Source organism: Platichthys flesus, chromosome 7, assembly GCF_949316205.1.
Source record: "Platichthys flesus chromosome 7, fPlaFle2.1, whole genome shotgun sequence".
In the NCBI taxonomy this organism is placed as follows: Eukaryota; Metazoa; Chordata; class Actinopteri; order Pleuronectiformes; family Pleuronectidae; genus Platichthys; species Platichthys flesus.
Genome location: NC_084951.1, coordinates 3,631,831 through 3,649,063, shown reverse-complemented (window position 1 = coordinate 3,649,063; position 17,233 = coordinate 3,631,831). Strand labels below are relative to the sequence as shown.

Genomic DNA, 17,233 nt, shown 5'->3' with positions numbered 1-17,233 from the left:
CTGAATGACCATGTTTAAATGTAGACAAACAACGTGTTTGCTGCATTTTGGACCTTGTTGTGCTGCTCGGCTTTTATTACACATTTTACCAACACAACTCGCAAATGTGTGTGGTTGTAAAAAAAGAGGACATTTGCTTATTAGTGCTGTGCACTTTTCTATAGAATGTGAATTAAAATAAAAATGTAAATGCTGAGTGTAAATTTTCAATATAAGGGGTTGCAGGCTTGTTACAAGGATTGGTAGAGAGCTCTTAAATTTGCCCATGTGTCTTCTTCTGTTTCCTCCATCCCACCTGTGTAATACCAGATCGGCCTCTGGGTCAACAGTGACACCTAGTGAGAGAAGGGAAGAGTTCATAAATATTCTAATGTCTATTCATTATCACACACTCTTTCCCTTTGTCCTCTCTGTCTGACTGACAGATTGAACAGGAACGTATTGACAAAATCTGGCCCAAACTCCGCGTGTTGGCTCGATCCTCGCCAACAGACAAACACACTCTAGTTAAAGGTGAGTCTCAGGTTTATGAACCTAAACACACACGTGCATGCAGTTTTTTCTCTGCCACATACACACACATATACACACACACACAGAGTTTATCTGTTCTTCTCTGTCTGTGTGCAGGCATCATTGACAGCACCGTCCTAGAACAGAGGCAGGTTGTAGCAGTAACAGGAGATGGAACTAATGACGGACCAGCTTTGAAGAAGGCCGATGTGGGCTTTGCCATGGTAACCTGACACATTATTCACCAGTGATGTTTATTTGGTGTTAAAACCCCTCTGTAGCTACTCATTCATATGCTATAGTGCTCACATAGAAACACAGTATACAGATCCCTTTAATGGATTCAATTCTTCCTTGAGACAATAAATGAGTAATTAATATTCCTATTCTACTATGTTTACATCAAATAGTCAAACTGTATTAATAATTTAAGTTCAAGTATATTTCACGAATTTTCCATGATTTGTAATGTTCAATAGTGTGAATTTTATACTGGCCACAGTTCGTACTGACATGAAGTAGCACTTGGACGAAGGACAGTAGCACTCAAAAATAATGCATGAATCCTGTCAAGGGTCTCTACCTCCTCCTCCTCACTCTGTCTCAATCTCTGTCAGGGTATCGCCGGGACAGACGTTGCGAAAGAGGCGTCTGACATCATTCTGACGGATGACAACTTCAGCAGCATTGTCAAGGCGGTGATGTGGGGACGAAATGTCTACGATAGCATTTCCAAGTTCCTGCAGTTCCAGCTCACGGTCAATATAGTGGCCGTCATAGTGGCCTTCACTGGGGCCTGCATCACTCAGGTAGACAGATCTATTAATAAAACATACATGCTGACACACATGTGCCCCCCCCCCCCCACACACACACACACACATATATATCTAGCAGACACACAGATGTCACTTCTGTTAACGTCACTCATTCTGTATCTGCTTAGACAAAGCAACTGTTAAAATGCCCTTTATGCAAGTTTTCACAAACTCCAGTCAGCAGAGACACACTGACACATGGAGGAATACAATATCCACCTACCCAAGAAATAATTATGTATGTATATATGTATTGTTATTATTAACAAAGTATAATAGACACATGAAAGTAGAATTTAAGGCAGGAGTTCATGTAGAAAGGTGGAACTTTAAGGGTTAGGGTTGTGAAACTGGCAAAAGAAAGAATCTCAACATAATTTAAATAATTGCAGGAAGCAAGACCACACCTCAACTACAACTCTAATCACCTGTCAAATTGACAGGTGATTAGAGTTGTAGGTGAGGTCAACCCATCACGCTCCGTTTTTTCTCAGATTCTTCCACCCTTTCAATTGCCTTGAGAAACAGAAAAGAAGACAGAATAAGAAGAAAATAGAAGAAGAAAAGATAGAAACAAAGGAAAAAGCCCTACCTGCATCCTACCATCCTCTCTTCCCTCATCTATACCTGCATCCATTCATTGTCCTGCCCTCATGTCTCCATTCTCCTTCCCTCATCCCTACCCACAGCCCTTCTTCCTCTCTTCCTTTATCCCAATCCTTATCCCTTCATCCTCTCTTCCCTCATCTCTACCCTTATCCCTTCATCCTCCTTTCCTCATCTTTAGCCATATCCCCTCATCCCTACCTTAATCCATAGCGTAATAAGCTTGGGGGAAATTATGTTTGAGAAAGAACCCCCACGCTGTGTCTCCCTCCTCCCAGTTACCAGTGCAGTACAAAATGAAGATAGTCCTACTACATTTACATGAGTGGGAAACATTTTGAGATGTCTGACAGTAACAATATCTACCACGAGGTGAAATAAACTTGATAATCTGGCTGCAAACACCTGCACCAGCTGCCACATCAAAATAACATTTCAGTCAGGAGAGACCTCAATGTAAAAACAAACAATTACATTTGGTTGCCACAATATAAAATGCTTAATTGTCACAGTATAACACTAAGTCAGTTCAACTTCAGGTTTATCAATCTGTCAAATTAAGAAGCAAAAGTGATAATGAATCAATTTCACCTGCTTGGTGCTAATGAAAGTGACAACAGGTGCAATGGAGAGGAAGAACCAGAGAGTCAACCAGATAAATACACATTAAGAACATGACCACAGTGAAGCTGACCCCATTTCAACAGATCATACATTCAACCTTTTGAAGTAGTAATTTAAATAAACTACACAAGTTAAACAAAGTTATGTGGTTTATTATATAACCTGTCTGATAAACTACCTAACTGAAACAGGAGACTAACGTTGGACATTTTGACAGGTTGTTATTGTTTGGAGTCAGAGTCTTCATGTAAGCAGTAGTGGTGTTAGGGAAGTGACACATTTCTCTGGATTTCAACCTCTCTGTAGGACTCTCCTCTGAAGGCAGTGCAGATGCTCTGGGTGAATCTGATCATGGACACATTCGCTTCTCTGGCCCTGGCCACCGAGCCCCCCACCGAGGCCCTGTTGCTACGGAAACCCTACGGACGGAACAATCCACTCATCTCACTGACCATGATGAAAAACATCCTGGGCCATGGAGTGTACCAGCTGATCATCATCTTTACCCTGCTGTTCATAGGTGCACACATGCACGCCCACACATAAAACATACACACACACACACACAATTTGAAGTATCTAGATGTTTATTTTCCCTGCAGCAGATCAAACAGTGAGGAACAGCAGATTCTCACATCTTGCTGCCCCTCTTCCTCCTTTCTTCACCATCCAGGCGAGCGCATATTCAACATCGACAGTGGCCGTAACGCTCCGCTCCACTCCCCTCCCTCTGAGCATTACACCATCATTTTCAACACCTTCGTCCTCATGCAGCTGTTCAACGAGATCAATGCTCGCAAGATCCATGGAGAGAGAAACGTCTTTGATGGCATATTCGCCAACCCCATCTTCTGTTCCATTGTTCTGGGGACCTTCGCTGTGCAGGTGAGGTTAACAACTTTTGATGTTTTGGTGCAGAATGTTCTGAGTTTCTGTTCTTTTAGATTAGATTGTATCATTCGGCAGCAGAATTGCCTGACTAGTATCAAACCAGGGACAGAGTGGTTATGTTAACAGCATGCACCCTGAGTTCTAGTGTCCAATAAATGAGATGTAGAGTTGTACTTATGCGAAAAGACTGAGCGCTTGCACTGGATTTTTTTAATTTGTTGACTAAATTATTGTTGTTTGCAATACAATATTTAAATGAATCTCAGATCAAGCTTTGATCCACACTATCAGTCAGAGATACCTCTCACTACATGTTTGTAATAGAGCTTGTAGTTTGCAGGGGTATTAAACTGGACTGCATAATATTTAGCGGTGTTCTAATATGCCTACAACATTTACAAATATCTGGGGGGGTTTTAGAAACCAGTTTCGGTCAATTTCAATAGCACCAGACACTATGACCACAGTCAACACTTTTGTATTAATAGGAAATTAAACAAAAATGGAATGTTACAAAATGTATAAAGTAGACATATGGCATATCACACGAGGGGCCCTACCCGCCCTGCACACAACATACTCGCACTCCAGACTGTTCTCATTAGTGCTAGAAGAACAATCAACTACATGTTACAGAGCAGTGTCATCTCTCCTTGTCTTCAAGAACCTCTTGAAAACTCATCTCTTTCGAGAGTTCTCCAACTTTTTTAAAACATTATTTTTGTTTCATTTTAATGAAGAAAAACCTCTGCAGATTAGTTTATATTAACATCTCTACAGTAAAACAGGGGTTCAGTGTTTGTTATAAAATTTACCAAATGGAATACAAGAAATAAACTTTAAATCAAAGGACTGCAGGACCAGTTGATTCCTGCTTTGAAATCAATTTGTCATGTTAATATCTTGAGGCCACAAAACCTGTTATACCTGAGCCAGGATAAAACTGAAGTTTTTATCAGATTTTAAAGCTTAGAGAAAAAAATTGAATTCCCTTTGCACATAATCCAACAAGCAAGAAACCCTGCTGTGTTCTTTGTGTGTCTGTTTTGTGTTGAGATTATCTCTAAAGCTGCCTTTTGAATATTGCAACTCTTTCTACTGAGACTGTTTGTCTTTCTGAGTCACACACTTATATATGAAGCAGGCTTCACCTATGAAATACTCTGCTTCATCAGGCTGTGGCCTGAGTGCGGACCAGGACCAGAAAACACATCAAACCTGTGATAAAGGCCTGACATCAGCAGTGGTGTATAAAGTACTTGAAAGCCATACTTGAGTAAAAGTACAGATATCTTACTTGAAAATGACTTCGGTAAAAGTAAAAGTCACCCGTCAGAAAATGACTTGAGTAAAAGTCTTAAGTTAGCTCATATTAAATGTACTTAAGTATTAAAAGTATCTGGTGTTGAAATTTACTTAAGTATCAAAAGTAAAAGTACAAGTACCAAAATAAAAAATCCATAGTGCTTTTTATAGTCTATACAGAAACAAAACTACCGAAAATTTTTTACCACTTGTATAACCCGTCACTGACTGGACTATTTGTCCGCCAGATATAGGCTATGAGGAGCCGGAGTGGCGATGTAAATAAACATTCGACGAAGAAGAAGACGTCTCTTCTTTGTGTGTTTTGTTTTCGAAAAAAAAAAGTTACTCCGCCTAGTGTTCTGGCGGTGAATTGCGTTGCAACACGCGCAACACGTTTAGGAAGCATAAACCAAAACGGATCCGTCGATGCAGCTGCATGGCCTTCCGCGGTTGCAGTCGCAGGACTATAATTAGGCCTAAACTCGTAACAGGGTTCCTGATGGTGAACCTGCCGAGGGATCATTACCGGTACAGCCTGCTCGACCCCTGTCGACCCAGGCAGCCCGACCAACCTCCGGACCCAGGGTCTTGTGTGAGAGGGGTCTCGCAGATATCTGTGTTCAAATGTAGCGAGTAAAAGTAAAAAGTCGTCAGGAAAATAAATACTCAAGTAAAGTACAGATATGTGACAAATCTACATAAGTACAGGAAAGAAGTATTTGTACTTCGTTACCTCCCACCACTGGACATCAGTTGCCTTTCAATTTCTCTATTAATTTTAGAATTCACTGTATGATCCAGTATGGCCCTTTAGATCCATGGTGCAGGCTGAGTCTGCCTGAGGACCTGAGGGCAGTGTCCAAATCTTTAAATGCAAACTTAAAACCTACAACTTCAGTCTGGATTTTGGATTATTGTATCATTTGTAGATATTACAATATTTACTAAGATAGATAGATAGATAGATATATAGATAGATAGATAGATAGATAGATAGATAGATAGATAGATACATGTACATGTATTGTAATGTAACATGTGATTAAGATTTGAATTTTCAGGCATTCTTTTTCATAATTTTGTCAGCCACATTAGGGCAGTTTGTTCAGTGGACTTACAGTGAATTCACTTCACTGAGCAGGGAACTGTGAGTACACAAAAACACAGACGAGCAAACAATGACAGAGCGAGAGATGGAGGGAGACAGAAGAAGACAGATATTTTCCAAAGCTCTTCAGTGCTGGGTAGTACTCAGGGGAGAAACAAGAGAAGAAAGAGAGCTGGAGGGGTATGGCAGTGATCTGGAGTGTGAGGGAGACACAGAGGCAGCTGAGAGGAAAATAAGAGATGAGAGAGCAGAAGTCTGGAAGCAGCCTGGGAAAAGGGAGAGGGAAAGGGAAAGACAAGTAAGAAAGATGGATCCCTCCTCCCTTCAGAAAGATAATATTACTGTACTGTATATGATACAGTGTGTAGTAGTCCCAAAAAGATTTATGACTGTGCAGTTTGGTGTCAGGATGATAGTCTCCTTCTGATAAGCCTTGTTCCTGGTGTAAATGATCATGTTGCTATTTAAAATGCTGTCACTCACTGCATCCACTGACACAAATAGACCAACAGGATCCCAGTGCCACTGTGGTCTGTGTTAAGACAGGCTGAAACAAACCTTTAACTGCTTTAGCTCTATGACCTAACTTACAGTAATGTGTGATTTTCTCAGCTGAGAGGATGAGCAATATGTTCCTAGCGGAGAATACTCTGAATTCACTTTTAGTAATTACAGCAACACCACAGTGTGAGAGCAGTTCTGCTGTATTTCCTGGTGAACAGATTTGATCAGTAAGATAAATGTTGTCAGGAGGTCTTTTTTAATATAGAACGAGTGCGGAACCTGTTCTTACCTCTCTGTTTGGAATGTTCTGTTCTCTTGTCCTGTGTTAATGCTACAGGAAAACTTCAGAATTATTACTTGTCATTAGTGAGTCCTCCTTAAACAATTCTATAACATAATGTCACTTTTAATTGAAATAGCCGACATGTAATTTATGAAAAATAATATCAGTTCAGTAAATCAATCAAACTTATAAATAAACCACACACGTGAAAAGTAATAAAGCAAATTCTGTTTAATTTTATGAAAAACACTGACTATACAATCGTCACTGCCGATAAACCAGGTAGGATGAACACAGTTTTCAACCTTCAGTCTGCACAATCAACTTTTTATAAAAAGCTCTGCACACATTGTCCAGCACACAGAGGTCTGTTGAAGGTTCAGTGTATAGGATTTAGGTGAAAGGGATCTATTTGCAGAAATTGACTATTAAAATAATTCAAGTGATTTTTTTACTAGTGTGTTTCATCTAAATTGTATGAATTGTTGTTTTTTTTACCCTTGCTCTTTATATTTAAATAATTTATATTTTCATCAGGAGTGGTTTTCTCTACAGGGGCCGCCATTTAAAGTCGTCTAAACTGGACAAACTAAACACCTTTTGGGTTTTTATGACAACACAAGGCTACCATAGGTTCCATTTCATGTTTGGAAGGGGAGGTTGAGTTGAGGAGTATTCAGCTGCATTGTACCAACAAATATGATCCAATCCCAAGCGGACAACACTAAGGTATAGTTGCGAACGCACTGGTCTGTGCCACATTTCAACACATTCTTTTAACAGTGTGAAGGCAAATGCGTGGGGCCACATATGAAGGACGACTCAGCTGAGTCGCTGAGGTTTCACTATGAATCAAAAATATTTTTTCTCTTCTCATTGAGTTCTTTGTGACCACAATATTAACACTAATCACCACATGATGATCAATACTTTCCTTAAATTGGTATAATCTTCACAGGGCAACTGCACCAGATTCCTTCAGTGCCTCTCTCACCAATTTCTCTCTCTGGACTGTGTTTGCATGTGACAATAAGGACATACCTCTCTGTGTTTCTGCTGCAGATTGTGATTGTGCAGTGGGGAGGGAAGCCCTTCAGCTGCGCCCCGCTCAACATCGAGCAGTGGCTCTGGTGTCTTTTCGTGGGAGTTGGAGAGCTGCTCTGGGGGCAGGTAAGCAGCTCTTCAGTCCACTGAGTCAAACCACACTGTGCAAGTATAAGCTGGCACAGCCTGGTTTACCTAGGGTTTCTCCTGAGGTGAGGCCATGGAAACATTTTCTCACTGACTCAGAATGTGTCTTCTATTCTGTTCTGTACTGAAATTGGCAGTTGACGCTGTGTGTAACCAATGTAACACTGCACATTGTCTTATGACAGCACAATAAATTTTGCTTACAGGTGATTGCTACTGTGCCGACCGCGCGGCTTCCATGCCTGAAGGAGGCAGGAATGGGCCACGAGCCTGGGGAAGAGGAAGGGGAGGAGATGGCGGAGGATGAGGAGGAGATCGATTGTGCTGAGAGAGAGCTGCGCCGCGGACAGATCCTCTGGTTCAGAGGCCTCAATCGCATCCAGACTCAGGTACTGTTTGTCAGGACCACCATAACAAACCATAAACAGACCTCTTTCCTGGGAACACAGACACACACACACACACACACACACACACACACACACATATATCCAGACACAGTAACACATCAACCAGAAGCCCCACATGGTCATGACACATAAGCAGGTTGTTTAAGGTGAATTACAGATAGATGGGGAACATGGATGACTAATGTTTGCACTTTTTAACCAAGTGCTTTATGACAAAGTTCTATTTATTTTGGGGGTTACTCTACTGAATTGTGTAGTGAAGTTACCTAAATAAACTGCCAGTATCATGGTCTTTATGAACTAACATAAGAGACTTTTGGAAAGAAAGACAGAAGAGAAGAGAATACACTAAAATATTGACTTTGACAGAGATACAGTTTGAACTAAATTTAAGCACTCTATCTGACTCGTTCTTACTCTTCAAAAGTTAGTCTCTCATCTATTGTGTGCTGTTCCTCTGACTTGTGCCAAACACACTGACTCCAGTTTGTTTCTCTCCAGCACAGCCAACTGTTCTGCTCTGGGTTCTCTTACTCGGAAGTGGTATTTTAGACGCTAATAATCATCATGAAGCGATAATTGCTGTGACTGTGTGTGTGTTGCTGCAGGGGCCCTTGTCTGCCTGAATGTTTGCACATTGTGTAGGGGCTAAAGACAGGCTGTTGACTTGCCTGATGATTTAAACTGATTCTCCTGCTGCTTTGTTAGAGAATGAATGGTAAGACGACAAAACAGCATCAATATGAACAGCAAACAGCCTCCAAAGCAGCGTTAGAGAGCCAATCTGACTCTCTGCTTAAGTGCCTGTCGTTGTCTGATGTGGTCAGTTTAATGGACAACAAACACACATGCAACTACACACTGAGCCTCATTTGCAATTATTTAGAATCCTGTTCTTCAGTAATGTTCTGAAAGCAGTTGAGATGTTTCTCGGTGGAGCACATTTGCAATCAGAGAGATTCACAATTCTGCCTCTGTCATGTTGGTTTTGGCAATGTTTTAAAGGGACCAAACAACACACACCTGCACACACGCACTCAGACAGCCCTCCTGCCCCCACTGAGTGCTGCTGTTTTGTCTCTGTCCTACAGATGGAGGTAGTGAGCACGTTCAAGCGAAGCGGTTCGTTTCAGGGAGCAGTGAGACGGCGCTCCTCTGTGCTCAGTCAGCTCCACGACGTAAACACTATCTCTACCCCCTCTCACGTAGCTCTCTCCACTGCAACAGCCAATACCAGCCCAGCCCCCGGGAGTGAGTCCGCCGAACGCATGTACACACATGCACATACACAGACACACACACACACACACTTGCAGTCACCTTCTCTCTCACACACAAACACACACCCATTCATTACACACACACACACACTGCTGCACGGCACGTGGACTGCAGTATTTTTTACTCTCGATGGTTGTGTCCCCTCCGGCTCGCTCGCTGCTCGTCTGTGTGCAATGTCTCCTCTCTTCTTTTCTCTTATTCCCCCCCTCAAACAGCACCCAGTCCTGACCGGCTGTGTAGTTCTGGTCTGATCTGGTCTGGTCCAAATCCAGTCCTGGTGCCAGTCCAGAATCCGTTTTGTTGTTGAGTGTTGGTTGGTGCAGGAGGCAGCTTGCCGTTCTCTCTCTGTCTGAGGTGACCGGAAAGAAATAGAACAGAGTTGTTTGTAAAGAAAGTGACTCATGTATAAAGGCCCAAAAAGAAGACTGAAATAGTCTGACACGTCCAGAAGGCATCCTGAAGTTCAGAGAGCAAATGGTGACTCTTCCTGCACCATGTGCTATTTCCTGTCTGTGAATGAGGTCAAGCGTGGTTACTGTGTTTAACCCCAGATGTAATCTCTATCTAAAGGAGTATTGTCCTTTCTTTGTCAAAAAACAAGAGGATATAGTCCTACTGTAACTATTCTGTGACTCCTATTACACTGTAGACAATTAGATTTCACTGAATCCATACTAATTACCAAATGGTTTTCATATGGCTTCTGCAATTTTCTGAACTGTAAACCTTCGAGTATAAAAGCCCAATAACACCCTGCTGTTTCCAATACTTAAGTCAAAAGAAGTTTTCTTCTCTTCGATTTCTCTTGCTTTCCTTGTCCCTCTACTCACTGTTGTCCGGTGCTGCAATTGTTGTCAACTGGTTATTTCTGTAACAGTATTTCCAGCTCCGAAGTCACAAGTTTTCCCTGACGTCTCCAAAAAGTCCTGACTTTTCTCTGTCCGGTCTGTTTTTTCCTCTCTCTCTCTCTCCATCACAGTTCTCTCCTTTTTCCTCTATTTTTATGAGATATTACAGGTTCCCTGTTGGCAGAAAAATTCTGGGAAATGTGTTCTAATTGTTCGTCATAAGTAGCGTTCTTCTTTTATAGAGGTATTTAGATTTTTACCAGATCTAAATACGGGCTCTTGGGTAGCATACTGAAAATATTTCTTTAGTAAGCTACTCTTCATTTTTATTTTGATTACATTTAAAATAAATCTTAATTTGTCCTTTACCTCATCCCTTTTATGTCATTCTCCCATCTCCTTAATAGAATAGTGTCCATCCCTCATGTTTTCTCTTGATTTCTTTGTATGTCAGTTCTGCGCGTGCCTGTTTGCAAGTGTGTTAACGTGGGTGCATTTGCTGGCACACCATAGAGCCGTAGTTTGACTTCTGTGTGTGTCTGTGTCAGTGTGTGAGCGTGTGCACCTGTGCTTGTATGCTGGTGTCTGAGTGTGTGCATGCATGCGTGTGCTTGCGCTTGTCTCTTCATTTGGTGATCTTCATCAATTCTCAGTTGCTTCTCCTTTCCTTCCTTGCTCCCTTACGTCCATCCCTCCCTCCTTCCATCCCACGCGGTCTTCCTCCCCATGTTGCTCCATCAACTCTAGGTGCAGCTACAAACAGGCCCTACCTGGCGCTGCTGACAGGTCACTATTGTGATCATTCTACACAGACACTATGTGTTACCTGTGTTTTATTTAGGTAGTCACATCTTTCTCTCCATCAATTATCACCAATCATTTATTATTAGTATAAAATTATTATTCAGATCGCGACATAGCTACAAAATTGGTTCGTCCTATAGAAAAGAGTTTTGGCAAAGATGATGAATGAGGGAAGTTCAGTCAAAGTGTGGAACTAGCATTCATGTTCCTCTAGTTCTAGCTCACTTCTTGCCTTTACAATAATTTCTCTCATAAAGCTCCTGTTGTATGGAGGCAGCCCGTCGTTAAATAATTTGTACTACAATTGCGTCAGCTTGTAGTGTTTACACAAGAAAGCAGAATTCAAATTGTGTCAAATTTGTAGCCACAAAAAAACTTTTTAAGACTTCCAACTCTATCGGACTTAAAGTATGTCTGGTGATATTCTATACTTTTCTACTTGTCAACAAATCCCATCATAAGCCCAGAACCAACTGCATTATTCTTCCTTCAAATGGAACTAATTTTTACATTGTTGAAGGTTGTCTACACGGTTTGCTTTGTGTTTAGAAACAGCAGCATGGATGCTGCAGAGGCACTGCAAGCTAACAGGGGGATAGCATATTATATGATTTACAAAGGCACAATTACACAGACATGTGTAAGACAACTCTTTAGGAATAGAATCCAATTAAATTCAAAATGAGGTTGTGAATTCTTTAAGTGTGGAGAATTCAAATTGACTCTTCTCCTAATAACGACTAACACAATTCCATTTGAAAGCAGCATTAGAGAGGTCAGCACGCTGACCACCATCATATCCTGTTAGCAAGATAGCATTGGATAGATAGCATTAAGCTTAAAAGTAGAGCTGAGGCTAATGGGAATAATGCCATGAGTTTTTGAGGGAGCTGCTTTAACCCAAGAAAATGCAGTAAATTAAATTAAGATTGAAAGATTCAAAGCAATTTATAGAAAATAAAACGCTAATAATTTGAAATGAAAGGAAACAAAAGAATGATCCAGACAGCAATATTCAGTACTCATAAATAATGCAAGTATTTTTGGGGTTTCATTTTGAGTTAAGTACTTTGCCGTCAGAGCCCTTATTTTGTATTCAGTATCGTTTTTCAGTTTATCTGTTATGCAATCTATCTTCTTTAACTTCTGATTTAATGCCAGACAACCTTTTTCAAGCAATGGAGGGAACTTTTTCTGATAGCTACGACTTATTTTGTCGATACATCCAAACCTTCGACTTACACTGTCCAGATGATGTAAATAATTCTTTAGTGCATAAAATCTCTGACTGGAAACTGTCAACAACTGCAGCTATTTGAGTAAAATTGGCTAGATTTACAGTGTTTTAGGAAATTATTGAATTTGAAACATTAATGACCCATTTTAATGCTTAACATCTACAGTGGAAACCTTGGAGCTTGGAACAGACTGTAGGAGAGTCAGAGTGAATTTAAGAAGCACTAAAACACTGTTGGTTTTGGTCTTTGCATGGAGTTTAGTGACAGCACCAAAAAACCTTTACGTATGTTCCAATTAATACTTAAAGCTAGGGTTGGTGATCCTGGCAAAGCTAGCAAGAGCAGTTTACACTTCAGGGTTCCCACTCATTTTAAGAAATCATTTTCCAGGACCTATCCAGGACATTTTTAAAGAGTCATTCCTGACCATTCAGGACTGCAATTGGTCACATCATCTGCAGGACTCCATTCTTCCTTATAGCCGTTTTCAAACATAAACTTAGGAGAATGGCCGCATTATTGGGTCCGGACTTTCTACGGAAGTCACACAAATACACAAATAAGGAACGCAGTGGGAGATTCTCCACTCAGACATATTCACCTGAACACAGAGAGTCTTCAGGTGAGAGGTGGTGCAGCAGACAGAGGCAAGATGTAATGTGTTATTTCCTCCGTGGAGATCGAATGTTTTAGTTTACAGCAGAATGACACCAGCGTTGGTCCAAAGGCTCTCTGAACATCTTTGTCGGTTTCTTACTCGTGTACAGCACCGTTATTTGATCTATAGATATTTGTTTCCTTATTGTCTACATTAATTTTTGTATAGCTCACAGGGAATTCTCCTGCTGTGTTCTCATATCAGCCCATTTGGACATTCTCCGGAGTTCATACTGGGCAGCTCGCAGGAAAAACTCTGTAGAAAGTCTGGGCACCCTCACTTGTACATTTGCATTCATGCATACAGCCCCTCCTCAGAATGTCCGGGGATTCTCCAGAATTTACTGCATGTCTGAAAGCTCAGGGTGTCTAGACTATTAATTTAAACTTTTTATTTTAAACTATAATTTAAATTCAAGCTACAGGCTTGCTGACATTATAGACTAGGTCATCAAAAGTCAAAAGACCTTTTAATTTTGGTTAAATTTATAAAATAAAACAGCATGCACTGAACCATACGTAGGTCATCTATATAAGGAGCTATAATACAAACAAAAAGTATGGACAATAACAATTATTACTAGGATGTTTGGGCATTATTTTCTCAGAGGAATTTATTTATTTATTTGGACGTGAAGACAAACACATTGCAACAAATAAGATAAAATGTGTTACCAACTTACAAACCCTACCTTTAAGACTGATCATATGATATGAGGTCAGAATCCTCTAGCAACAAACACATGCTACCAATGTTTGTCTATGTGTTCTCATAAGACAGAGTAGCCTCTCCCCCTGCACTTCTGCATCCTCAATTAGCTTCAAGGTCATTACTTTACACCTCTACCAATATTTCTTTGCAAAGCATACCCAGCCCTCATCCTTAGCAGTGGTCCGTTTCAGTACAAAGGATATAAGTTCTGACGTTGACACTATCACCTCCTGGACTTTTTCAGCCAAATCCATCATTTGTGGGTATGATTTAAAAAGAGTCCAGGTATTTCTAAAAGAAAAACCAACAACAAAAATGATTAAATAGAAAAATGATATAACTGGATGTCTCCGTTTCATGCTTTCATCAACCTGAGCTTCGCTAAACCTCTTGATCTTTAGAAGTGATCTATGGATCCAGTTTGTTTTCATTTGGGACTGAGCTAGTTCCATCTACCTGCAGGTACAGAAAATTTGGGAAAAGAGACAAATGTGAGAGTTCAGAATAGATAAGGGAGGTAGATAGATAATGGGATAATAGATAATAAATCCATCCTCAGCTCCTCTGCTTTCAGCCTCTGCCTCAGTTAGTGTTCCTCAAATGGGATGCAAGTCCGAGACATCGGGAGGGTTTGCTTTGAATTGAGGGAGGTGTTGCTATGGATTATAGCTCATTCATTGCATATCAGAGGGTGGGTGCTGCTCACCGTTGGGACACATGCAGAGAAATGGGAGCCATTAAACAGTCATCTACCTCACAGCTTCTCCCTGTATTTATGTTGCAGTTTCTTCTCATCAGCACTTGTTTTATACACAGCAGCCTCTCTTCCTTCCGCCACCTATTTTTCCCTCTTTTAACCGTCATTGTTTTTCCATCAAGCGCTGCTGAAAGAGCCGACAGGGAGAGAGGGAAAGAGAGAAGGAGGTGGTTGAGAGAAATAAGTAACACAGCAGTGCCCTGACCTCCTGGCCTCTCTGGTCACACTGTAGGCGTTATATACTCGAAAGTTTACTCTTTCCACCGAGACAAAATGAAAACAAACCAAGCGCTGACGAAGTGAGAAAGTAACATTTTGAAGCCTTCTCAGTCTGCATGAGGTGTTTTTCTGCTGTCTGACAGGCTCTTTGGAAAAACAGATAAGCACTGAACCTACCGCTTGACCGTTTGTCTGTTTGTCTGTCTGTATGTACGACTGTCTGTCTATCTATGATATATGCCAGAGTCATATATAGAGACCACTCCTACTTTGGCCAACTGCAGCACTGATCTCCATTCAACTGTCTGAACCATCCACCTCTCATAGTCACAGTTTGGACTCCAGTCTGTGTTGCAGTCGACACAAAGTTTTTTCTCTGTTGATCTCATTTGGCCAACTGTCTCTATGTATGGCTCTGCCTGCCTGTGCCTGTCGGTATATTTGCATTGAACGGTCTCTGTTTCTTTTGAGCTCATGCTGCTTCTTTTCCTCTGTTTGGGCTTGGGGGGGAAAGGGTGCATGGACCAACTGCCATGGCAAAGGAATGTGTTTACGCACGCATACACCATACACTGCATAATACGCCTTGAAGTGCACTCATATACCTCACTCTGATTTGTGTGTGTGTGTGTGTTCGGGTGTGTGTGTGTGTGTGTGTGTGTGAGAGAGTGCGTGAGAGAGAAAGCGAGCATATATGACAAAGATCTGATTCAGCATGACCTGGCTGCCGCTCTATGTGTGACAGGGCTGACGCCTGAGTTTCACTGCGGCCTTTCAACCAATCACCTTCAGTTTCTAGTAATCTAACCAATCACTTGTCTTTCTAAGCTGCTGATTCTCTGTGACGTCACCTTTCAGTTTTGCAAGACTTGTTTTTTATATCCTGCAGCAACTTCATCATCAGCATCATCATCATTTCAATTACTCTGCTCTCTTCTTGTCTGTCACTACTGCATGGCCGCAGCATATTTTGCACTTGTGTGTGCCTGAGTGCAGAGATGCTGACTGACTGACTCACTGTCCAGCTGTCATGTTTGTGTGTGTGAAGCAGCTCTATTTAACAAACAGTGCCCATGATCGACAGCAGTCCCATGCATGCAGACATCAACCTTCAAGCTGCACGATGTGGAAACAACTCAACTGTTGGTTCACCCTGTTAAACAGCTGCATGCAAGTTTGTGTGTGTCTGTGAGTGTCTGTTTGTGTGCTGTGGTCACTGCTATAGGTTCTTGGCAAATTCTTATTTTATTGTACATTAAACTAACACACTCACCATCCCCGCTTTCTGTCCTTCTGCACTTAACAACAACCCTCATCTGTGTGTATGCATGCATGTGGTCCAGTATGCTGAGGAATGATTGGTTTCACCACACAGACTGTACCAAACCCCCTACCCCTGACACGCATACACACACACACACACACACACACACACACACACACTACGCCACATGTGAATGATGTAAAGTGTCTGCAGCTTCTCTGGTCTTTGTGAGGGTGGCTACTGAATACTCCTGTGTCGTGAGGTCTGATTGGTGTGGAAGAACTGACAAAAACATGTCATTAGCCAACTCATTTTAAAACACTTTTTTTTTTCACTCTTGTCTGTTGGACACATACAGGGTCAGGTGGACTGAAGTTTGAAAAGTCACTTTGACATATTTGACATATGAGATCTGTAAGACATTGTGTTCACACCTGCCTTGGAATCTGGTAATAATTCCAAACCAAGTGGTTCTGTCTGATCAAAGTCGTAAATATTATGAGATATAATTCTGCTTAAAGTCCATGTGACATTTTCTGGCCCTGAATAGGACCTCGTCTTAATCTTCTCACATTTGCTTCCATGCCGGGAGTTAGCCGTTTGCAGTTAGCTTAGTTTTAGCATAAATACTGGGGCTGTATCTGAAATCACCCACTCATTCACTAACCCCGAGTCATTATGTACGGGTCTTTATGAGGAGGACTATATATCAACTCATCTTCTTCACGATAATTCAGATATTTTGGATGGAATAAGAGGCAGTAGAATCACTAGAGAGGGAAGGTTGAGACATGCTGCCCTCTCTCCTCTCGTCGCTCCGCAATTTATTTTCCTATAATGCCATGAGTGCAGTGCATGATGGTATATATTGATTAATGACCATCAGCTGTAAACTAGTTATCATGATGGACTGTGGGATACAATGAGAATCACTAGACATTTGGACAACACTGGAAAATGTCAAATTCACTATATATTGGACTTTATTGTGTCTTCGGACACAGCCTGGGGGAGGGGGGCAGGTAACCTGCTCCTGGTATTTATTCTAAGCCAAGCTAACTGTTTGCTAGCTGTGGCTCTCAAAAACATTTGAAACAAAACCCACTGAAACATCAATGTGACTATTAGAAGTAATCTTATGTAAAGTGACTGTAGCCACCTGGTCCTTAGTGTTGGTCTGACTGTCTGTCTCTCTGT

General features: G+C 41.3%; 1 protein-coding gene across 3 annotated transcripts in view; it reads left to right on the top strand.

Moving 5' to 3' along the window:
• The window catches only part of atp2b3b (ATPase plasma membrane Ca2+ transporting 3b), a 51,264-nt gene that overhangs the window by 27,700 nt on the left and 6,331 nt on the right, over positions 1-17,233 (top strand). The window contains exons 18-25 of one of the 3 annotated variants that reach the window (XM_062391472.1): positions 426-513; positions 631-737; positions 1,131-1,322; positions 2,868-3,081; positions 3,235-3,446; positions 7,718-7,825; positions 8,053-8,235; positions 9,348-9,434. In XM_062391472.1, the coding sequence (XP_062247456.1) occupies positions 426-513; positions 631-737; positions 1,131-1,322; positions 2,868-3,081; positions 3,235-3,446; positions 7,718-7,825; positions 8,053-8,235; positions 9,348-9,434 (1,191 nt within the window). Of the gene's footprint in view, positions 1-425; positions 514-630; positions 738-1,130; positions 1,323-2,867; positions 3,082-3,234; positions 3,447-7,717; positions 7,826-8,052; positions 8,236-9,347; positions 9,508-17,233 lie in introns of all 3 variants that reach the window. The other 2 variants (XM_062391470.1, XM_062391469.1) reach the window with 2 other exon arrangements.